Source organism: Pan paniscus, chromosome 19, assembly GCF_029289425.2.
Source record: "Pan paniscus chromosome 19, NHGRI_mPanPan1-v2.0_pri, whole genome shotgun sequence".
Lineage (NCBI taxonomy): Eukaryota > Metazoa > Chordata > Mammalia > Primates > Hominidae > Pan > Pan paniscus.
This window is the reverse complement of record NC_073268.2, coordinates 22067743-22092390: the sequence shown is the minus strand read 5'-3', so window position 1 is coordinate 22092390 and position 24648 is coordinate 22067743. Positions and strand designations below refer to the sequence as shown.

The 24648-nt window shown below is 46.3% G+C and overlaps 1 protein-coding gene across 2 annotated transcripts; it reads left to right on the top strand.

Moving 5' to 3' along the window:
- Window positions 1-4848: 4848 nt before the first annotated feature.
- G6PC1 (glucose-6-phosphatase catalytic subunit 1) lies at window positions 4849-20239 on the top strand. 2 transcript variants are annotated; one of them, XM_003813919.6, is made up of 5 exons: window positions 4849-5156; window positions 7928-8037; window positions 11509-11614; window positions 13289-13404; window positions 14908-20239. In XM_003813919.6, exons 1-5 carry the CDS (start codon window positions 4921-4923, stop codon window positions 15417-15419), a joined length of 1080 nt encoding a protein of 359 aa, XP_003813967.3. In that variant the 5' UTR covers window positions 4849-4920; the 3' UTR covers window positions 15420-20239. The 2 variants fall into 2 exon arrangements, with proteins under 2 accessions (XP_003813967.3, XP_008964756.1); XM_008966508.4 differs by having other exon boundaries at window positions 4921-5156; window positions 7928-8043; window positions 11592-11614; window positions 14908-15073.
- The last annotated feature ends 4409 nt before the right edge of the window (window positions 20240-24648 follow it).

The window sequence follows — 24648 nt, the reverse complement described above, 5'->3', positions numbered from 1 at the left end:
CTGGGTTCGAGGGATTCTCTTGCCTCAGCCTCCTGAGTAGCTGGGATTACAGGCGCCCACCACTACGCCTGGCTAATTTTTGTATTTTTAGTAGAGATGGGGTTTCACCATGTTGGTCAGGCTGGTCTTGAACTCTTGACCTTGGGTGATCCACCCACCTCAGCCTCCCAAAATGCTTGGATTACAGGCGTGAGCCACTGCACCTGGCCAATTTTTGTATTTTTTGTAGAGATGGGGTTTCACCATGTTGGCTAGGCTGGTCTCAAACTCCTAAGCTCAAGTGATCCACCAACCTCAGCCTCTCAAAGTGCTGGGTTTACAGGTGTGAGCCATCGCACCAGGCCGTGACTATTTTAAATAAAAAACCCTTGAGAGGTTTTTCCACCCTTGGGAGCCTGGAAGAGATTTTTTCCCCTATCTTTCACCTATAAAGATAGGACTGGCTGGGCATGGTGGCTCATGCTTGTAATCTCAGTACTTTGGGAGGCCGAGGAGGATGGATCACCTGAGGTCAGGAGTTCGAGACCAGCCTGGCCCAACATGGCAAAACCCCATCTCTACTAAAAATACAAAAATTAGTCGGGCCTGGTGGCACATGCCTGTAATCCCAGCTACTTGGGGGGCTGAGGCACAAGAATCGGTGGATCTCAGGAGGCAGAGGTTGCAGTGAGCCGAGATCATCACATTGCACTCCAGCCTGGGCAACAAGAGTGATACTCCGTCTCAAAAAAAAAAAAAATAGGACCGACACAAAAGAACAATTGTTCTTCTTCCTTTATCCCATTATCCATCACAGAAAAGAAGACCAAAAATGTAACCATAAAAAAGTCTCAACAGACCCTTTTTCAAGATAATGACTGTCTCTGAGGACCATTTAAAATCCAGGGAGAACTATTTACAAGTTAATTTCTGTTCCTCGATCCAATCATTCTCCCTCTGCCCTTCGACAGAATTCCTCTTCTCCCCCTTCCCATAACCTGTTTTTAACAGGATCCAAGCCACCCATGCTTTCTGTAACCTCAAGATGGTGGATGAGCTTCCATACCTCACTGGGAAGTTGGATCTTCATTCTTAAGCCTCCCATGTATACATGTTAAATACATTTGTAATCCTTTTCTCATATTAATTAATCTGCCTTATGTCAGTGACTTTTCAGCGAACTTGTAGGTAGTCACTCACATAAGGATCCTCCAGTTTACATAGTTTTGTAAATGTCAGGTCACCCTGTCCCACTAGACCACCAAGGTCCTGGAGGACACCTGGGATTTAACTTTTTTTTTTTTTTTTTTGAGACAGTCTCGCTCTGTCACTGAGGCTGGAGTGCAGTGTCAGGATCTCCGCTCACTGCAACCTCCACCTCCCAGGTTTAAGTGATTCTCCTGCTTCAGCCTCCCGAGTAGCTGGGACTACAGGTGCCCCTCATCATACCCGGCTAATTTTTGTATTTTTAGTAGAGATGGGGTCTTGCTATATTGGCCAGGCTGGTCTTAAACTCCTGACCTCAGGTGATCCACCCTCCTCAGCCTCCCAAAGTGCTGGGATTACAGGCGTGAGCCGCCATGCCCAGCCTGGCTTTTAACTTTTAATTCCTCAGAGAGCCAGGCATGGTGCTTTGCTCAGGAAATGTTGGTTGAATTAAACCGGAGCACTTCTTGAAAAGGGAAAATAACAAAGAGTTAGAAGGAGATGGCGGGAACCCCTCTCTGGAGATAGTTCTTTAAATTAGTGGATTCTGCAGGGCACTGTTGCTCATACCTGTAATCCCAGCATTTTGGGAGGCCAAGGCAGGAGGACCACCTGATGCCGGGAGTTTGAGACCAGTCTGGGCAATGTAGAGAGACCCCCATCTCCACAAAAAATAAAAAGTTAGCTGGGTTTGGTGGTGTGCGCCTGTAGTCCCAGCTACCCAGAGACTGAGGCAAAACGATCCCTTAAGCCCAGGAGACTGAGGCTGCAGTGAGCTGTGATGGTGCCACCGCACTCCAGCCTGGGTAACAGAGTGAGACCCCGTCTCAAATAAACAGATAAATGAGTGGATTCTCAGCCAAACTTCTAGCCACTCGCCTCATATATCCACAAGACCTTTGAGAATCCACAGTGTCTCGATGCAGTTAGCTTTCTAACAAGCTGGGGCCTCACCTGTTTTCCCACAGATAAAAACGTGCTGGAGGAAGCAGAAGGGGGCTGGCAGGTGGAAAGATGAGGACCAGCTCATCGTCTCATGACTATGAGGTTGCTCTGATCCAGAGGGTCCCCCTGCCTGGTGGCCCACCGCCAGGAAGACTCCCACTGTCCCTGGATGCCCAGAGTGGGATGTCAACTCCATCACTTATCAACTCCTTATCCATAGGGGTATTCTTCCTGAGGCTTCTCAGAAAACAGGGCCCTCCCCATATGCTGACCACATAATAGAACCCCTCCCGACTCAGAGACCCTGGCTGCTAGCTGCCCTGGCATGACCCAGACAGTGGCCTTTGTATATTTTTTTAGACTCACCTTGACTCACCTCAGACCATAGAAACTCTCATCCCAGAGGTCACTGCAATAGTTACTCCACAACAGAGGCTTATCTGGGTAGAGGGAGGCTCCCTACCTATGGCCCAGCAGCCCTGACAGTGCAGATCACATATACCCCACGCCCCAGCACTGCCTGCCACGCATGGGCTTACTTTACACCCACCCACAGTCACCAACACATTACCTGCTCTCCAAGGTTAGGCGTGGCAGGAGAAAGTTGCTTGGACCAGCAGAAACCATGCAGTCAAGGACAATTGGAGTCAGCATGGGCTGGGTGCGAGCCCTTGGTCGGGTGGGGAGGAGACTCCAGGTCATACCTCCTGGAGGATGTTTTAATCATTTCCAGCATGGAATGCTGTCAACTTTTGCCACAGATTCATTAGCTCTGAGTTACTTTTTTCTGTCCCCAGCTACCCCTTACATGTCAATATGGACTTAATGATGGGAAATTCAGGCAAGTTTTTAAACATTTTATTCCCCCTGGCTCTTATCCTCAAAAAATGCATGAATTTGGAGGCAGTGGCTCATGCCTGTAATCCCAACACTTTGCTAGGTTGAGGCGGGAGGATCACTTGAAGCCAGGAATTTGAGACCAGCCTGGGCAGCATAGTGAGACCCCGTTTCTACGAAAATAAATAAATAAATAATAAATAATAGTGATATGAAGCATGATTAAATAGCCCTATTTTTTAAAATGCATGAATTCGTTACCTGATTCATTCCCTGGTTCCTTTCACAGTCCTCCGTGACCCAAGTGTTAGGGTTTTGGTCTCTCTACTATTTGTAGGCTGATATATAGTATACATACACACACACACACACACACACACAGTGTATATTGAGCTTTCTTTTGTATATCTACACACATATGTATAAGAAAGCTCAAGATATAGAAGCCCTTTTTCAAAAATAACTGAAAGTTTCAAACTCTTTAAGTCTCCAGTTACCATTTTGCTGGTATTCTTATTTGGAACCATACATTCATCATATTGTTGCACGGTAAGACTATACATTCATTATTTTGCTTAAACATATGAGTTAAAACACTTGGCCGGTTTTAACTCATGGTGGTTCACACCTGTAATCCCAGAGCTTTGGGAAGCCAAGACTGGCAGATCTCTTGAGCTCAGGAATTCAAGACCAGCCTGGGCAACATGGAAAAACCCCATCTCTACAAAAGATAGAAAAATTAGCCAGGCATGGTGGCATGTGCCTGTGGTCCCAGCTACTCAGGAGGCTGAGGTGGGAGGATCACATTAGCCCAGGAGGTTGAGGCTGCAGTGAGCCGTGATTATGCCACTGCACTCCAGCCTGGGAGACAGAGTGAGACCCTGTTTCAAAAAAAAGAGAGAGAAAATTTAAAAAAGAAAACAACACCAAGGGCTGTAACTTTAAGGTCATTAAATGAATTAATCACTGCATTCAAAAACGATTACTTTCTGGCCCTAAGAGACATGAGGCCAATACCAGGAAGGGGGTTGATCTCCCAAACCAGAGGCAGACCCTAGACTCTAATACAGTTAAGGAAAGACCAGCAAGATGATAGTCCCCAATATAATAGAAGTTTTTATATTTTATTTGTTGTTTTTCTTTTGTTTTGTTTTAGAGACTGGGGTCTTGCTCGATTGCCCAGGCTGTAGTGCAGAGGTGGGACAATAGCTCACTGCAGACTCCAACTCCTGGGCTCAAGCAATCCTCCTGCCTCAGCCTCCTGAATAGCTGGGACTACAAGGGTACACCATCACACACACCAAAACAATTTTTTAAATTTTTATGTAGAAACGAGGGTCTTGCTTTGTTGCCCAGGCTGGTCTCCAACTCCTGGCTTCAAGGGATCCTCCCACCTCAGCCTCCCAAATTGCTGGGATTACAGGTGTGAGCCACCACAACCAGCCAGAACTTTACTAATTTTAAAATTAAGAACTTAAAACTTGAGTAGCTAGAGCACCAAGATTTTTCTTTGTCCCCAAATAAGTGCAGTTGCAGGCATAGAAAATCTGACATCTTTGCAAGAATCATCGTGGATGTAGACTCTGTCCTGTGTCTCTGGCCTGGTTTCGGGGACCAGGAGGGCAGACCCTTGCACTGCCAAGAAGCATGCCAAAGTTAATCATTGGCCCTGCTGAGTACATGGCCGATCAGGCTGTTTTTGTGTGCCTGTTTTTCTATTTTACGTAAATCACCCTGAACATGTTTGCATCAACCTACTGGTGATGCACCTTTGATCAATACATTTTAGACAAACGTGGTTTTTGAGTCCAAAGATCAGGGCTGGGTTGACCTGAATACTGGATACAGGGCATATAAAACAGGGGCAAGGCACAGACTCATAGCAGAGCAATCACCACCAAGCCTGGAATAACTGCAAGGGCTCTGCTGACATCTTCCTGAGGTGCCAAGGAAATGAGGATGGAGGAAGGAATGAATGTTCTCCATGACTTTGGGATCCAGTCAACACATTACCTCCAGGTGAATTACCAAGACTCCCAGGACTGGTTCATCTTGGTGTCCGTGATCGCAGACCTCAGGAATGCCTTCTACGTCCTCTTCCCCATCTGGTTCCATCTTCAGGAAGCTGTGGGCATTAAACTCCTCTGGGTAGCTGTGATTGGAGACTGGCTCAACCTCGTCTTTAAGTGGTAAGAACCATATAGAGAGGAGATCGGCAAGAAAAGAGGCTGGCATTCGCTCTCGCAATGTCTGTCCATCAGAAGTTGCTTTCCCCCAGGCTATTCAGGAAGCCACGGGCTACTCATGCTCCCAACCCCTCTCTCTGACTTTGGATCATCTACATAAAGGGAGAAGACAGAAAAAATCCTACCAGTGAGTTGAAAATACAGGAAAGCCTATTTCATATGGGTTAAAGGGTAGGACAGTTGAATTTCGTGAAAAGTCTGAGTTATATAGGCTTTGAGCAAAGAGTTTTATTAGTATGAAGCAGAAGAGGTAACATAAAGAAAGATGTATGGGGCCAGGCATGGTGGCTCACACCTGTAATCCCAGCACTTTGGGAGGCCAAGGTGGGCAAATCACTCCTGGGTGAACTCAGGAGTTCAAGACCAGCCTGGGCAACATGGCGAAACTCCATCTCTACAAAAACATTACGAAAATTAGCTGGGCGTGTTGGCGCTGTAGTCCCAGCTACTCAGGAGGCTGAGGTGAGAGGCGGAGGAGGTTGCAGTGAGTCGAGATCATGCCACTGCACTCCAGCCTGGGCAACAGAGTAAGACCCTGTCTCAAAAAAAAAAAAAAAGATAGATGATGTATGCTGTATGAAAAAAGGAAACACACAGATGATTCAACAGCCTGTTTTGTGGGGTAATGAAAAGTCACCCTGGGAACTGGGCTCCAGCCCTCGTTCTGCCACCCACCAACTACATGTCCTTGGCAAGTCATATCAGTTATCTGAGTTTCTGTTTTATAATCTACAAATAGGTTATCTCTGGCAGCTTAATAATAATCAGGGTTAACATTTATTAAACAGTGTGTGCCAGTCCATGTGCTATGTGCTTTTCTGTGAGGTAGTTACTGCTATTTACAGAAACAGTAGATGCAGAGACCAAGGTGCTGAGTTAAATGATTAGGCCAACAAGGTTAGTACATGCCGAGCCAGGATGGAAGCCCAGGCAGGCAGGCTGGCTTCCGCGGCAATGCTCTTATGAACTATGTTACGTCCAGTGCTGATAAACTGACTCTCTGGGGAGCAGGGGGAAAGCCCTGAGTTTAGCATTTGCCAATTTCTATCACGTAAACATTCCCATTCTGGCCACTTTCTTTCTTTCTTTTGTTTGTTTGTTTGAGACGGAGTCTCGCATTGTTGCCTGGCTGGAGTGCAATGGTGCAATCTCAGCTCACTGCAACCTCTGCCTCTCCGGTTCAAGTGATTCTCCTGCCTCAACCTCCCAAGTAGCTGGGATTACAGGTGCCCGCCACCATGCCCAGCTAATTTTTTTTGTATTTTTAGTAGAGACATGGTTTCACTATGTTGACTAGGCTGGTCTTGAACTCCTGACCTCATGATCTGCCTGCCTTGGCCTCCCTAAGTGCTAGGATTACAGGCGTGAGCCACTACACCCAGCTGCAAGATTCTAAAAAATAAAAAGATGAAGTGTTATTCCAAACATCTGATCTCCATTGAAGAACCATGCAATCTCTCTGGGTTGATAGAGGCCAGAGTTAGTGGCTCTCCCTGATTTCGGTGAGAAATCACTATTCCACCATCACAGGGGATAAAAGGCATCCTGACTGGCGGTTGACACCTATTTCCACAGTGAAAGATATATCTAGTACTTTTAAAGGGGAAGTGGTTTGTCTGAGATACTCTGTTTCAAAGTAGAGAGGATACAGAACAAGCATCTGAAGCTATATACATCCTTACAGAGAGCAATTCTGATGGAAATGCAGGCCATGTTTCCTGGGGGGGCTCGTCCTAGGGGCTGGAGTGCATTCTCTGATGTCAGAGGAAATGCAAGATTCCCTGAGGCCTGAGGGAACCCATGGTATATGCAAGTCCAAGTTTCAAACTGTAGTTCCATATGCATTCTTCCGGGACAAATACTTCTTTTTTTTTTTTTTTTTTGAGACGGAGTCTCGCTCTGTCACCCAGCCTGTAGTGCAGTGGCATAATCTCGGCTCACGGCAACCTCCGCCTCCCAGGTTCATGTGATTCTCTTGCCTTAGCCTCCCGAGTAGCTGGGATTACAGTCACGTGCCACCACATCTGGCTAATTCTTTATATTTTTTGGTAGAAGCGGTGTTTCACCATGTTGGCCAGGCTGGTCTCAAACTCCTGACCTCATGTGATCTGCCTGCCTCGGCCTCCCAAAGTGCTGAGATTACAGGTGTGAGCCACCGCGCCTGCCTGGAGTTCAGAATCTTGGGCTTCATTATTTGTGTTTAAATAGATCATACAGTCAGACACAGTGGCTCATGCCTGTAATCCCAGCACTTTGGGAGGCTGAGGTGGGAGGACTGCCTGAGTTCAGGAGATGGAGACCAGCCTGGGCAACATGGTGAAACCCCGTCTCTACTAAAAATACAAAAACTAGCTGGATGTGGTGGCACACACCTGTAGTCCCAGCTATTCAGGAGGCTGAGGTGGGAGGATCCCAGGAGGTAGAGGTCACAATGAGCCGAGATTGTGCCACTGCACTCCAGGCTGGGTTACTGAGCCAGATCCTGTCTCAAAAAAAAAAAAGATAATACATTCAAACAGTTCAAAATGCAAAAGTTACATACATAAGGAAGTGTCATGAAATATCTCCCTCTCACACTTCTCCCCAGCCACCCAGTTCTCCCTTCTAGAGGCAACATGTGAAATCCTTCTCAGGCTACACTCTTCTTGAAGGTGTAGGCTTTGGGCAAAAGCATTCATTCAGTAACCCCAGAAACTTGTTCTGTTTTTGCATAGGATTCTCTTTGGACAGCGTCCATACTGGTGGGTTTTGGATACCGACTACTACAGCAACACTTCCGCGCCCCTGATAAAGCAGTTCCCTGTAACCTGTGAGACTGGACCCGGTAAGAGTCCCAGCCCCTGCAGACAGAAGCTGGGTGGACCTCGTTTATCTGTTACGGATGAAACTGACCTTGAGGGGACATGAGGAGAGCCATTCCTTTGTACTTTTGTCATGCTCTTCAATTGGCACAAATTAATTCACTTCTGCAATACTTTCCTGAATAGCACAGTAGTATTGGAAATCTGCCTGTTACAGAACCTGGATGGAGTCCAGAGAGGCACGGGCACCCATGGGCAAAGGGCTCGTGAGAGTCACCGCCTTGCAGCACTGTGTCCTGAGAAAGGAGGGGGCAGAAGCCTGAGCTTCTGGGGGTCCTTCCCAATGGCCTGGCCCACTGGATGTGCCCTCCTGAGCTGACCGTCCAATCCCTCGCCCTCTCTGTGCCTACGTTTTATTAGTTACAGCCAGATGGTTACTGTCAAATCAAATGATAGATTTCATTTTCAGTATGTAATAGGAAGCCCCTCCCTCACCCTAAAGTCTAGCTGCCCTCTAAGACTAGTACTCTCTAAGGTACTAGCATCCCTTCCTCAGAGACCCTTTCCCTGACCCCAAAACTAGGGAAGGTCCCTTAGTTATTCGCTCTCACAGACCACGCATTTACCTCAGAGCATATTCACTCATTCAGCTGTTACTTACCAAGCACCTACTGGGAGCTATACACTGTTCTATGTGCTAGGGATACCTCTGTCAGTGAACAACACAGACACAAAGATCCCTGCCCTTGTGGAGCTGAAATCTGAATAGAGGAGGTGAAATATACAAAAATTATAATAAATAAGTAAACTAGGCCAGTTGTGGTTGCTCATGCCTGTAATCCCAGCACTTTGGGAAGCCAAGGTAGGCAGATCACCTGAGGTCAGGAGTTCAAGACCAGCCTGGCCAACATTGCAAAATCCTGTCTTACTAAAAATGGAAAAATTGGTCAGGCGTGATGGCACACGCCTGTAGTCTCAGCTACCTGGGAGGCTGAGGCAGGAGAATCGCTTGAACCTGGGAGGCAGAGGTTGCAGTGAACCGAGATCGGGCCACTGCACTCCAGCCTGAATGACAGAACGAGACTCTGTCTCAAAAAAAAAGTAAACTATTAATATGTAGGATAGGCCAGGCACGGTGGCTCACCCTGTAATCCCAGCACTTTGGGAGGCTGAGGCGGGTGGATCACCTGAGGTGAGGAGTTCAAGACCAGCCTGGCCAACATGGCAAAACCCTGTCTCTACTAAAAATACAAAAATTAGCTGGGTGTCCTGGTGCATGCCTGTAATCTGAGCTACTCAGGAGGCTAAGGCAGGAGAATCGCTTGAACCTGGGAGGTGGTGAGCCAAGATTGCGCCATTGCACTCCAGCCTGGGCGACAAAATGAGACACCATCTGAAAAAAAAAAATATATATATATATATATATATACACACACACACACACACATATAATACTAGAAAATGATTGTTTATAGGCAAAAAAAAAAAAAGAAGAAGAAGAAGAGAAGGAAAGGAGAAGGAAAGAAGGACCAAACATCTTTTGTAGAAATATGTTTGCTTTCATCATAACAGCTTGTTATCAAGGATGAATTTCTCCCTGAAATTAATGGAGGCACAGACTGGAAAGTTGAAAGTGGCTTTAAGAGGTTATTTGATTTAGTCCTCTGTCTTAACAGAAGCAAATTATTATCTTTGCCCCTTAGGTAGAGTAGCTAAGGCTCAGAAAGTAGGCCGGGCGCGGTGGCTCACGCCTGTAATCCTAGCACTTTGGGAGGCCGAGGCAGGTGGATCACCTGATATCAGGAGTTTGAGACCAGCCTGGCCAACATGGTGAAACCTCGTCACTAATAAAAAAATACAAAAACTTAGCCAGGCATGGTGGCGGGCGCCTGTAATCCCAGCTACCCAGGAGGCTGTGGCAGGAGAATCACTTCAACCCGGGAGGCAGAGGTTGCAGTGAGCTGAAATCACACCACTGCACTCCAGCCTTGGTGACAGAGAAAGATTCTGTCAGGAAAAAAAAAAAAAAAAGTTTAAACGAATTACCCAAGGTATATAATTAGTTAGTGTTAGAAGGAAGAAGAAGGGAGGGAGGAAGGAAGGGAGAAAGAAAGGGAAGGAGGAAGGGAGGGAGGGAAGAAAGCCTTTATTTATCTATGGGGTTCCCTGGAAAGCAGGCTGAAATGGAGATTCACGTGCAGGAGTTTAGATACTCTGGGGAACTATACTTGTAGAAGGGAAGGAACAGAAACAGGGCAGAAGGAGAAGTCCGGTTGTGATTCTGCCTCATCCAACCCCACAGCGAGCTCTGAAGCTGGGGATGGCTCCTCAGAGTTGGCCCGAGTTGGGACAAGGGAATCAGACCCTGGGGAGAGCGTAACCTTGATCAAGGCGACTCTCTTTAGCCCAGGGCAATGCCGGGAGAAGGCTGAGAGCAGAGAGCCATCTACCATCACACTCTCAACAGCTACGAAATAAGTCCTGCAGTTCAGGAGGGAGGTCTGGGCGGCACATCTCAGGACCCTCTATCTCTCAGGGTAGAGGAATTAAGAATGGGATGGGAACCAGACCGGCCATGGTGGCTCACACCTATAATCCCAACACTTTGGGAGGCCAAGGGTAGGAGGATTGCTTGAGCCCAAGAGTTCAAAACCAGCCTGGGCAAAAACAATCAAACAAACAAACAAAACACATTTAAAAAATTTGCTGGATGTGGTGGTGTGCACCTGTGGTCCCAGCTACTCAGGGGGCTGAGGCGGGAGGATTGCTTGAGTCCAGGAGGTCGAGGCTGCAGTGAGCTATGATCATGGCACTGCATTGCAGCCTAGGAGACAAAGCAAGACACTGTCTCTAAAAAAACAAAAAACAAACAAACAAAAAAACGGAACTGGTTGCAGGCAGGGTTAAATAGCGTGGTCAGAGTAGGACTCACTGAGAATATGAGATCTGAGTCAAGTCTTCAAGGATGTGAGGAAGTAAGTTTCTGGCAGAAGAGCTGTGAAGGGCTGTCTGGCCAGAGAAGATTGCAATGCAAAAGCCCTGAGGTGGGAACGTGTTTGGTGTGTTTAAAGGAAAGCAATGAGGCCAGTGTAGCCAGAACAGAGTGTGCAAGGAGAGAAGGAACAGAAGATGTGGAGGGCAGATCAGTTTGTAATTGTACGCCCAGTATGCTGATTCTTTGTGTAATCTCCAGACTGTATTAAACTGCAAGAGCAGGGCCCCTCTCTGGCTTTGCTCACCATTGTATTCCCAGAGCCTTGCACAATGCTTGGTGCATAGGAGATGGAAATTTGTTAAATAAATGAATTATGGATAACGAATGGATGGTAAGATGGGTGGATGGATGGGGGGTGAACGGATGGATGGGGGGTGAATGGATGGATGAATGGGTAGATGGGTGGATAGGGGGATGGCTGGGTGGCTGGGTAGATGAAGCACTGTCTCCCAGATGAGGACCTTTTCACCTTTACTCCATTCTCTTTCCTGCCCTTTAGGGAGCCCCTCTGGCCATGCCATGGGCACAGCAGGTGTATACTACGTGATGGTCACATCTACTCTTTCCATCTTTCGGGGAAAGATAAAGCCGACCTACAGATTTCGGTAAGAACTCATCACTGGGGTGTAGGTGGTGGAGGGCAGGAGGCGGCTCTCTCCGTAGCTGACACACCACGTGTTCTTCCTCACATCCCCCTAGCCCGCTCCCACACCTGGGCAGCCGCTGATTAAGAGTTGTGGCACTTTGGATAGGGGTAAACCTCAGAGTCAGGGAATGTTTGGGCTGAAAGGGATCCAGTAGTGCAATCCGTTGTTTTACAGATAAGGAAACAAGGCCCAACACCATGAAGGGACTTATAAAAATCAGGTAGTGAAGTAGCAGCAGGGCTTAAATAAAAACCCATGTCTGTACCAACCACAGAGTCACCCATCCAGGTTAAAATAACCAGAGAAACAGAAGATATTCCTACTACAGAGAATTCCGGGTGTGCAGCCACAGTGCAAATCCTCTTTATTTTTATTTTTGAGACGCAATCTCGCTCTGTCATCCAGGCTGAAGTGCAGTGGCGCGATCATGTCTCGCTGCAACCTCTGCCTCCCAGGCTCAAGCGATCCTCCCACCTCAGCCATCTGAGTAGTTGGGACCACAGGCCACACACCACACCCAGCTAATTTCTCGTATCTTTTTGTAGAGACAGAGTTCTGCTATGTTGCCCAGGCTCAGGCTGGTCTTGATCTCAAGCAATTGGCTTGCCTCAGCCTCCTAAAATATTGAGATTACAGGCATGAGCCACCGCGCCAGCCCATGCAAATCCTTAATTATCAAACAGATAAAATAGGGAAGTTAAAATTCATATACACAAGGGTTAACCACTTGCCACAGGCATTTTTTTTTTTTTTTTTGAGACGGAATCTCGCTCTGTTGCCCAGGCTGGAGTGCAGTGGCGCCATCTCGCCTCACTGCAACCTCCGCTTCCTGGGTTCAAGCTATTCTTCTGCCTCAGCCTACCGAGTAGCTGGGACTACAGGCACGTGCCACCACACCTGGCTAATTTTTGTATTTTTAGTAGAGATGGGGTTTCACCATATTGGCCAGGCTGGTCTTGAACTCCTGACCTAGTGATCCATCCACCTCAGCCTCCCAAAGTGCTGGGATTGCAGGCATGAGCCACCGCGCCTGGCCTTTTTTTTTTTTTTTGAGACGGAGTTTTGCTCTTGTTGCCCAGGCTAGAGTGCAGTGGCGCAGTCTCGGCTCACTGTAACCTCCACCTCCTGGGTTCAAGCAATTCTCCTGCCTCAGCCTCTCAAATAGCTGGGATTACAGGCGTGAGCCACCCCACCTGGCTAATTTTGTAATTTTTTTTTAGTAGAGATGGGGTTTCACCTGTTGATCAGGCTGGTCTCAAACTCCTGACCTCGAGTGATCCACCCACCTCGGCCTCCCAAAGTGCTGGGATTACAAGCATAAGCCACCGTGCCTGGTCAATTTTGATCTTTTTTAAAGAGACAGGGGTCTTGCTATGTTGCCCAGACTAGTCTTGAACTCCTGGCCTCAAGTGATCCTCTCACCTCGGCCTCCCAAAGTATTGGGATTACAGGTCTGAGCCGCTGCACCCAGCCCCCAACAGGCATCTTTGGACTTTTGAGTACCGGCTTTAATTTACAAAAATTCCACTGAGAGCACCTAAGTTTGCCAGGCTCCAACATTTCTGCAGGGGCTGTTTTCTTTGCTGAAGGATCTGCACCTGTGTTCTGTTATGGTTGCCTCTTCTGTTGCAGGTGCTTGAATGTCATTTTGTGGTTGGGATTCTGGGCTGTGCAGCTGAATGTCTGTCTGTCACGAATCTACCTTGCTGCTCATTTTCCTCATCAAGTTGTTGCTGGAGTCCTGTCAGGTATGGGCTGATCTGACTCCCTTCCTCCTCCCCCAAACCCCATTCCGTCTCTCCCCCTAATCAGGACAAAATCCCAGCATTCCAGCCACATCCTGTGTATAATCAGTACTCTTAGCATTTCTGTGGGTTGAAAGTCAAGAATGAGCAACTTGAAATGATTAATTTCTATAGGAGTGCCCAGATCTACAGAATGAATTGTGTAGAAGTTACTATACATCAAATTAACGCACCAAATTGAATTAGCTTGAAATCTCAGAGCTTTTTACAATCTTTATTTCTTACTGGTCTTCAACAGGCCCTAATTTACTTTTCAGGGAATCTGCCAAATTTAACAAATTAACATGATGTCCTAGGAAAGCTGTTCATTTAAATACATTCATTTGCAAACCTAATAGATAACTGCAGTTGATCTCTTTTATAGGTTCAGAGTTTTGAATATGTTTTTTTTTTTTTTTTTTTTTTTTTTTTTGAGATGGAGTCTCGCTCTGTCGCCCAGGCTAGAGTGCAGTGGTGCGATCTCGGCTCACTGCAAGCTCCACCTCCTGGGTTCACGCCATTCTCCTGCCTCAGCCTCTCCGAGTAGCTGGGACTACAGGCGCCCGCCACCATGCCCGGCTAATTTTTTGTATTTTTAGTAGAGATGGGGTTTCACCGTGGTCTTGATCTCCTGACCTCGTGATCCGCCCGCCTCGGCCTCCCAAAGCGCTGGGATTACAAGGGTGAGCCACCGCACCCTGCCTGAATATGTGTTTTCTTAGATCCAATTAACAAGGGTAAGACAAGATTTAGGTTAAGCATAAGAAAGATTTTGTGGGAGGCACTGGAATATAAGACCTTAACAAAACTGTGGAATTTCTCCCCTGGAGATTTGTAAGAACGGAACATAGCAGCATTCAATGAAGAATGTTGAGAACAAGGGAGATAATGGTTTCATGGTAATCACAAAAGTAACACAGCATTTAGTACTGGGTTCCATGTTTGAGGAAGAACCTGGAAGCCATATCACATGAAAAACCTGGGAATGTTTAGGTTAGAGAGAATAACTGTGTTCAAATGTGTGACAGAGGGACTAGATTCATCACTTACTAACTCCTGCAGATAGAACTGAGAAAAATAGACAGTATTAGAGGGGGACCAGTTTCACACAGACAAGGAAGAACTATTCAGCAATCAATTCCGTTCAAAGATAAAATGGACTGTTATAGTGGGGGTGAGCTCCCTACCTCTGAGGGTATTTCAAGTAGAGATAGGAGGACCTCTTGGTAGGAAATTTGCATACAGTGGGAGATTGTACGTGATATGGCACCTCCATCTGAAAGAGTCTATATTGAGGGCAGGCTGGAGTCACACATGGGAATAAGCGAGGCGACCCTCCCATCTGCCATCTGTGATTTAATTCCACAGTCGCAGAACGGATGGCATGTCACCCACTCCTCCAGACCCACCTCTAGCAAAGGTCCCAAATCCTTCCTATCTCTCACAGTCATGCTTTCTTCCACTCAGGCATTGCTGTTGCAGAAACTTTCAGCCACATCCACAGCATCTATAATGCCAGCCTCAAGAAATATTTTCTCATTACCTTCTTCCTGTTCAGCTTCGCCATCGGATTTTATCTGCTGCTCAAGGGACTGGGTGTAGACCTCCTGTGGACTCTGGAGAAAGCCCAGAGGTGGTGCGAGCAGCCAGAATGGGTCCACATTGACACCACACCCTTTGCCAGCCTCCTCAAGAACCTGGGCACGCTCTTTGGCCTGGGGCTGGCTCTCAACTCCAGCATGTACAGGGAGAGCTGCAAGGGGAAACTCAGCAAGTGGCTCCCATTCCGCCTGAGCTCTATTGTAGCCTCCCTCGTCCTCCTGCACGTCTTTGACTCCTTGAAACCCCCATCCCAAGTCGAGCTGGTCTTCTACGTCTTGTCCTTCTGCAAGAGTGCGGTAGTGCCCCTGGCATCCGTCAGTGTCATCCCCTACTGCCTCGCCCAGGTCCTGGGCCAGCCGCACAAGAAGTCGTTGTAAGAGATGTGGAGTCTTCGGTGTTTAAAGTCAACAACCATGCCAGAGATTGAGGAGGACTACTATTTGAAGCAATGGGCACTGGTATTTGGAGCAAGTGACATGCCATCCATTCTGCCGTTGTGGAATTAAATCACGGATGGCAGATTGGAGGGTCGCCTGGCTTATTCCCATGTGTGACTCCAGCCTGCCCTCAGCATAGACTCTTTCAGATGGAGGTGCCATATCACGTACACCATATGCAAGTTTCCCGCCAGGAAGTCCTCCTCTCTCTACTTGAATACTCTCACAAGTAGGGAGCTCACTCCCACTGGAACAGCCCATTTTATCTTTGAATGGTCTTCTGCCAGCCCATTTTGAGGCCAGAGGTGCTGTCAGCTCAGGTGGTCCTCTTTTACAATCCTAATCATATTGGGTGATGTTTTTGAAAAGCTAATGAAGCTATTGAGAAAGACCTGTTGCTAGAAGTTGGGTTGTTCTGGATTTTCCCCTGAAGACTTACTTATTCTTCCGTCACATATACAAAAGCAAGACTTCCAGGTAGGGCCAGCTCACAAGCCCAGGCTGGAGATCCTAACTGAGAATTTTCTACCTGTGTTCATTCTTACCAAGAAAAGGAGAAAGGAGCTCTGAATCTGATAGGAAAAGAAGGCTGCCTAAGGAGGAGTTTTTAGTATGTGGCGTATCATGCAAGTGCTATGCCAAGCCATGTCTAAATGGCTTTAATTATATAGTAATGCACTCTCAGTAATGGGGGACCAGCTTAAGTATAATTAATAGATGGTTAGTGGGGTAATTCTGCTTCTAGTATTTTTTTTACTGTGCATACATGTTCATCGTATTTCCTTGGATTTCTGAATGGCTGCAGTGACCCAGATATTGCACTAGGTCAAAACATTCAGGTATAGCTGACATCTCCTCTATCACATTACATCATCCTCCTTATAAGCCCAGCTCTGCTTTTTCCAGATTCTTCCACTGGCTCCACATCCACCCCACTGGATCTTCAGACGGCTAGAGGGCGACTCTGGTGGTGCTTTTGTATGTTTCAATTAGGCTCTGAAATCTTGGGCAAAATGACAAGGGGAGGGCCAGGATTCCTCTCTCAGGTCACTCCAGTGTTACTTTTAATTCCCAGAGGGTAAATATGACTCCTTTCTCTATCCCAAGCCAACCAAGAGCACATTCTTAAAGGAAAAGTCAACATCTTCTCTCTCTTTTTTTTTTTTTGAGACAGGGTCTCACTATGTTGCCCAGGCTGCTCTTGAATTCCTGGGCTCAAGCAGTCCTCCCACCATACCGCAGCCTCCCGCGTAGCTGGGACTACAGGTGCAAGCCACTACGTCCAGCTAGCCAACTCCTCCTTGCCTGCTTTTCTTTTTTTTTCTTTTTTTGAGACGGCGCACCTATCACCCAGGCTGGAGTGGAGTGGCACGATCTTGGCTCACTGCAACCTCTTCCTCCTGGTTCAAGCGATTCTCATGTCTCAGCCTCCTCAGTAGCTAGGACTACCGGTGTGCACCACCATGCCAGGCTAATTTTTATATTTTTAGAAGAGATGGGATTTCATCATGTTGGCCAGGCTGGTCTCGAACTCCTGACCTCAAGTGATCCGCCTGCCTTGGCCTCCCAAGGTGCTAGGATTACAGGCATGAGCCACCGCACCGGGCCCTCCTTGCCTGTTTTTCAATCTCAGCTGATATGCAGAGTATTTCTGCCCCACCCACCTACCCCCCCAAAAAAGCTGAAGCCTATTTATTTGAAAGTCCTTGTTTTTGCTACTAATTATGTAGTATACCATACATTATCATTCAAAACAACCATCCTGCTCATAACATCTTTGAAAAGAAAAATATATATGTGCAGTATTTTATTAAAGCAACATTTTATTTAAGAATGAAGTCTTGTTAATTACTATATTTTAGATGCAGTGTGATCTGAAGTTTCTAATTCTGGCCCAACTAAATTTCTAGCTCTGTTTCCCTAAACAAATAATTTGGTTTCTCTGTGCCTGCATTTTCCCTTTGGAGAAGAAAAGTGCTCTCTCTTGAGTTGACCAAGAGTCCCATTAGGGATAGGGAGACTTAAAAGCATCCACAGGGGCACAGGCAGAGTTGAGCACATAAACTTTGGAGGCCCAAAATCAGCATAGAACCAGAAAGATTCAGAGTTGGCCAAGAATGAACATTGGCTACCAGACCACAAGTCAGCATGAGTTGCTCTATGGCATCAAATTGCAACTTGAGAGTAGATGGGCAGGGTCACTATCAAATTAAGCAATCAGGGCACACAAGTTGCAGTAACACAACAAGACTAGGCCAGCTCTGGAATCCAGTAACTCAGTGTCAGCAAGGTTTTGGGTTATAGTTCAAGAAAGTCTAAACAGAGCCAGTCACAGCACCAAGGAATGCTCAAGGGAGCTATTGCAGGTTTCTCTGCTAAGAGATTTATTTCATCCTGGGTGCAGGGTTCGACCTCCAAAGGCCTCAAATCATCACCGTATCAATGGATTTCCTGAGGGTAAGCTCTGCTATTTCACACCTGAACTCCGGAGTCTGTATATTCAGGGAAGATTGCATTCTCCTACTGGATTTGGGCTCTCAGAGGGCGTTGTGGGAACCAGGCCCCTCACAGAATCCAATGGTCCCAACCAGGGAGAAAGAAAATAGTCTTTTTTTTTTTTTTTTAATAGAGATGGGGGTCTCACTATGCAGCACAGGCTGGTCTTGAACTCCTGGGTTCAAGTGATCCTCCTGCCTCAGCCTCCCAAAGTGCTGGGATTACAGTGTGAGCCACTGCACTTGGCCAGAAATGGTTTTGATCTGTCTGAACTGAACCCTACTGCTTAGGCATAGCCCCATCCTTGATAATCTATTTGCTTCCAAGGACCAAGTCCAAGATCCTTACAAGAAAGGTCTGCCAGAAAGTAAATACTGCCCCCACTCCCTGAAGTTTATGAGGTTGATAAGAAAACATAACAGATAAAGTTTATTGAGTGCTAACTTTATGCCAGATTCTATTCTATGTACTTTATTTATACAATTAACTCGCTTAGTTCTCCCAACATCTCTGTGAGTTGGCTACTGTCATTTATCCTTATATTACAAATAGGTCCAGAGGGGTTAGTCATCTTGTCCAGAATGGTGGAACCAGGTTAAGGATCAGGCAGTCTGGGCTGGGCATGGTGGCTCACATCTGTAATCCCAGCACTTTGGGAGGCTGAGGTGGCAGATTGCCTGAGCTCAGGAGTTCGAGACCAGCCTGGGCAACATGGTGAGACCCCGTCTATACCAAAAATATGAAACATTAGCCAAGCGTGGTGGTGCATGCCTGTGGTCCTAACTACTCAGGTGGCTGAGGTGGGAGAATCCCTTGAGCTCAGAGGTTGCAGTGAGCCAAGATTATGCCACTGCACTCCAGCCTGGGTGACAGAGTGAGACCCTGTCTCAGAAAAAAAAAAAAAAAGAAGCAAGCAGTCTGGGCTGGGTGCTGTGGCTCGCGCCTGTAATCCCAGATACAAAATAATCATTTTGTAATATATCCTGCTTATTAGACAGAACATTTTGATCACTCATCTGTTCCCTAAGTTATAGATTTATGTCCACTAGAAATGGCTTGTGAGGCAAGTTTAAGTGACCGATGACAGTTTTAAAGCAAGGTCCATGTCATGTTATGGCATAATTTGGTAGAATGTTCTAGTAGTGTATCAGTTTTCAGGTGGTAGGCTTGAGGATGATACACACACACACACACACACACACACACACACACACGCAATGCAATTCTATTATTGCCCAAAGAAAATAGACCCATTAAGGAAGTCCAACTTCTGCTGCGTGGACCAGTGCTGCCACATCACACATAGACCAAAGGCTTAGGTTTTTGTGGTTTTGGTTATTTATTTTATCTTTTTATTTTGTTTTATCTTATTTTATTTTATTTTATTATTTGAGATGGAGTCTCACTCTGTCACCCAGGCTGGGGTGCAATGGTGCAATCTCAGCTCACTGCAACCTCCAACTCCTGGGGCTCAAATGATCCTCCAGCCTCAGCCTCCCAAATAGCTGGGACTACAGATGTGTACCACCATGCCTGGCTAATTTTTTTATTTTTTGTAGAGACAGGGTCTCAAGCATCCTCCCGCCTTAGCCTCCCAAAGTGCTGGGATAACAGGCATGAGCCGCTGCACCCAGCCACGTTTTTTATTTTTAACAAAATTGTAACACCTTAAAAAAAATGTATAACAAGGCCGGGCACGGTGGCTCATGCCTGTAATCCCAGCACTTTGGGAAGCCAAGGCAGGCAGATCACCTGAGGTCAGGAGTTGGACCTGACCAACATGGTGAAACCACGTCTCTACTAAAAATACAAAAAATTAGCCAGACGTGGTGGCACATGCATGTAATCCCAGCTACTTGAGAGGCTGAGACAGGAGAACTGCTTGAACCTGGGAGGCAGAGGTTGCAGTGAGCCCAGATCACACCATTGCACTCCAACCTGGGCAACAAGAGTGAAACTCCATCTCAAAAAAAAAAAAAAAAGCTGTATAACAGCTTGAGATATAATTCACAATACCATACAATTCACTCATTTAAAGTGTACAATTCAGTGGTTTTCATTCCACTCCAACCCACTCAAGCCTAGGCAACCACTAATCTACTTTCTGTCTCATAGATTTGCCTATTTGGGGCATTTCATATAAATAGACTCCTACAATATGTGGCCTTTTGTGTCTGGCCTCTTTCACTTAGCATGATGTTTTCAAGGTTTATCTGTGTTATAGCATGTATTGGTACTTCATTTCTTTTTATGGACAAGTAATATTCCATTGTATGAATATATAACATTGTATGAATATACCACATTTTATTTATCTGTTTATCAGGCCAAGCATGGTGGCTCACATCTGTAATCCCAGCACTTTGGGAGGCTGAGGCAGGAGGATTACTTGAGCCTAGGAGTTCAAAACCAGCCTGGGCAACACAGGGAGACCTCGTGTCTACAAATAATAAAAGATTAGCTGGGCATGGTGGCACATGCCTGTAGTCTCAGCTACTCAGGAGGCTGAGGTGGGAAGGATGGCTTGAGCCTTGGAGATGGAGGCTGCAGTAAGCCACTGCACTCCAGCCTGGGCAACAGAGCAAAAGCCTGTCTCCAAATAATGAATGAATGAATGAATGAATGATAAATAAATATTTGTTAATCAGTTGATGGATAACTGGCTTGTTTCTGCTTTTTGGCTATTATGAATAACAGTGCTATGAACATTTGTGTGCAAGTCATTGTGTGGTTGCATAGTTTCATTTCTCTTGGGTACATTCCTAGGAGTGGAATTGCTGGGAGATGTGGGAACTCTATATTTAACCCTTTAAGGAACTGCCAGACTGTTTTCCCGAAGGCTTAGTTAGGAAAGTTTTACAGTATTTTTGGTTTTGTCATCTCTTGATTTCCTAGGATCATACCCTTTATCATAACTTTATCTACTTCTATGCTTTGGAAAGGTTTCAAAGGAAGACCGATTAGGTGGTCAGATTTTTCTTTTTCTTTTTTTTTTTTTTTTTTTTGAGACAGAGTCTCTCTCTGTTGCCCAGGCTGGAGTGTGGTGGCACCATTACTGCTTACTGCAGCCTTGACCTCTCAGGCTCAAGTGATCCTCCTGCCTCAGCCTCCCATGTAGCTGGGACCACAGGTACGCACCACCACACCTGGCTTTTTTTTTTTTTTTTTTTTGTAGAGACAAGGTCTCACTATATTGCCCAGGCTGGTCTCCAACTCCTGGGCTCAAGTGATCCTCTTTCCTTAGCCTCCCAAAGTGCAGGGATTACAGGTGTGAGCTACTCACCCGACCAGGTGGTCAGATTTTACGTGAGGAACTCTCAGCGCACTCCTCCACTTGCGTTGCCAATTTCTTTGTTATTCCAACAGGCATTCCGGGAACATTACATTTGAAGACATGTCTGCATATCTGAAATTCCAGCCCTAATTAATTGACTCATTGTTTGCAGCCTGTCAAAATTTGCTGACTTGTTTTCTGAAAACCATGACTTGAGCTGCTGAATTATTAATATTCATTGACTTCACTCTGCAGTAACTGCTGAACTAGGCTGTAAGGCCTGTTTGTGTGAATAAGATAGGACGATACCATTTGTATCCAAAAGTTTTTCAAGTGTCTCCTTGATAATAGGAAACAATCTGGCTAAATAGCCTTCTGGTTATATGGTTAAGGAAATAATTGACTAGAAGTGGCATGAAGAAGCAGACAACAGAAGTCACTTCCATCAGGGAACCAAGACCTTCATTAATCCAGAGGGAAAACTAGTGATTTTTCTAGTCCAGTGATGGGCAATTCGAAGCTCAAAGTCTAATTTCAGGGAGAAAGATGAAAAACCTGCATCCAGCCGGGCGTGGTGGCTCACAGCTGTAATCCCAGCACTTTGGGAGGTCGAGGTGGGTGGATCACCTGAGGCCAGGAGTTTGAGACCAGCGTAGCCAACATGGTGAAACCCCGTATCTACTAAAAATACAAAAATTAGCCGGGCGTGGTGGCTTATGCCTGTAGTTCCAGCTACTCGGGAGGATGAGGCAGGAGAATCGATTGAACCTGAGAGGTTACTGTGAGCTGAGATTGCGCCACTGCACTCCAGCCTGGGCAACAGAGTGAGGCTCCATCTCAAAAACAAACAAACAAACAAACAAATAAAATACAAAGCTGCATCTGGACTGGGCATAGTGTCTCATACCTGTAATCCCAGGACTTTGGGAGGTCCAGGTAGGATTGCTTGAGGCCAGGAGTTCAAGACCAGCCTGTGCAACATGGCAAGACCCTACCTATACAAAAAAAAATTTTTTTAATAAAAATTAGGCCAGGTGCAGTGGCTCATGCCTGTAATTCCAGCACTTTTGGGAGGTCGAGGGAGGCGGATCACTTGAGGTCAGGAGTTCGAGACCATCCTGGCCAACATGGTAAAACCCCGTCTCTACTAAAAATACAAAAATTAGCTGGGCATTGTGGTGCGCGCCTGTATTCCTAACTACTCGGGAGGCTGAGGCAGAAGAATCACTTGAACTTGAGATGCGGAGGTTGCAGTGAGCCGAGATCTTGCCACTGCACTCCAACCTGGTGACAGAGTGAGACTCTGTCTCAAAAAAAAAAAAAAATGAGCCGGGCATTATGGTGTGCTCCTGTAGTCCCAGCTACTCAGGAGACGAGGTGGGAAAATTGGTTGAGCCTGGGAGGGTAAAGCTGCAGTGAGCCATGATTGTGCCACTGTACTCCAGCCTGGGTGACAGAGCAAGACCCTGCCTCTAAAAAAATAAATACATAAAAATAAAGCTGCATCTGGGCTGCTCTTCTCAATAAAAGAAAGAAGTCTATATTTTTTATTTGTCCTGAGTTGGCCTTTATTTCAAAAAAGAAAGTTGCTCACTATAAATTCTACTCAAAAACATTTTTCATTTCATGAATATAGAAATGAAGGCCAAGAGAGGTGAAATGGTGCCTCTAAGTCACGTAACTAACATGTTCACAGGTCTCTTGATTCTCAGCAAAGAGCAGTCTCCTTTCTGCCAGTCTCCTGCGTATATTTGGGCTGCTGTGTCAACATGCAGCTGTTGAAACGGAAGTAAAAGACATATGTAAACAGTACAGTCAGATTATTTGAGCCAGACTGAGGGCTTATTAACCAAATTAAAGGCAAAGCTAGAATAATTGTGTTTGAAGTGGCCTTCTCCTAATTATGTTATGGGTTTCTTTCTTCTTTTACTTTCGTTAAGTCTCCCCAGGACACAGGGTAATAACTAACTACAACCAGGAACAGCTGGGTGTGTTTATGGGGTTTGGGGTTTTTTTTAGCAAGAAGCTAGTTTTCCAGCCAGCAAATTTTCAATACTTTCCTTTCTGCCACCTCCTCACTTTCTTCTTCTGCTCTTCTCATTCCATAGTTATTGCCCTCAGAACAGTTCAACTCAGCTTCAACACTGGAATGGTCTCATTCTGCTCCATCACAGAACTGGGGATTCTAATCCTTTATTATTCTGCGCTCCTTCCTCTCTCTCCAGAGGCAAAAAGAATGAAAATTGGGGCTGGGCACAGTGCCTCACACCTGTAATCTCAACACTTTGGGAGGCCGAGGCAGGTGGATCACTTGAGGTCAGGAGTTCGAGACCAGTCTGGCCAAAATGGCAAAACCCCGTCTCTACTGAAAATACAAAAATTAGCCAGATGTGGTAGCACATGCCTGTAATCCCAGCTACTCGAGAGGCTGAGGCAGGAGAATCATTTGAACCTGGGAGGCTCAGGTTGCAGTGAGCTGAGATTGCACCACTGCACTCCAGCCTGGGTGGCAAAAAACAACAACAACAAAAAAACACAGAAATTTGTGGGGAAAAAAAAATAGTGAAAATCAAATTTCTTTCTCTCCATTGTGAACTGTTTCGGGATTCTTGACAGAGGCATGCCACCTTTGAGGGCACCAATGTCATCTTTTCGACTCCATCTTTCATTCTAATCTCCTTCTACCCCGGCTGATTGACAATGCTGCCACTGATACCTGCTTGATCCACCCTGGCCATTAACTCAAATGAGCCTTTTGAGAGATGTAATTTGGCTTAATTGATTTAATAAGCTGGGTGGCATAAGTCAGTTTCTCTTCACTTAGATCTTTAAACTGCCAAGGTCTTTCCTGCCAGTCCATTTGTTCCCTACACAGTGACTGCAATGGAATGACAGGGGCATCATCTCTCCTTACAGACTGTTGTGAAACCACTGTGGACACCCCTGCACCAAAGCCTCCAAAGGGCTCTTCAGTGCAGGAGCCTTAGGTGAGGCCCTGAGTCCTGATGGGTATTAGTGTCGATTGGGGAGAAGCTGACACAGCAGCCTTGGTCTTTGATCTGGCTCTTTGAGCCTTGTCAGCAGGCTCACTAGCTACAGCAGCCACCAACTGTTATCTCCAGAACTATGCCCTTTCTCATTTTTCACCTGTGCTCTGCACAGCTATAAGATACTCTGCACAGCTTCTAGGAACTTCCAAAGGGTAAATGATCCCAAATGTAAAGATTTCATCAACTGGTGAGTTAATTTATCCTCTAGTTAAGAGATAGCTGAACTCAACCCGCTTTGTTGTTGTTGGTTGAGACAGGGTCTCACTCTCGCCCAGGCTGGAGTGCAGTGGCCCAATCATGGCTCGCTGCAGCCTCAACCTCCCAGGATCAAGTGATCCTCCCACCTCAG

Coding starts and splice junctions, on each gene's coding strand:
- G6PC1 (XM_003813919.6), top strand. CDS start 4,921: ATGAGGATGGAGGAAGGAATGAATGTTCTCCATGACTTTGGGATCCAG. Junction 5,157..7,927: donor CTCAACCTCGTCTTTAAGTG/GTAAGAACCATA, acceptor GTTTTTGCATAG/GATTCTCTTTGGACAGCGTC. Junction 11,615..13,288: donor AAGCCGACCTACAGATTTCG/GTAAGAACTCAT, acceptor CTTCTGTTGCAG/GTGCTTGAATGTCATTTTGT.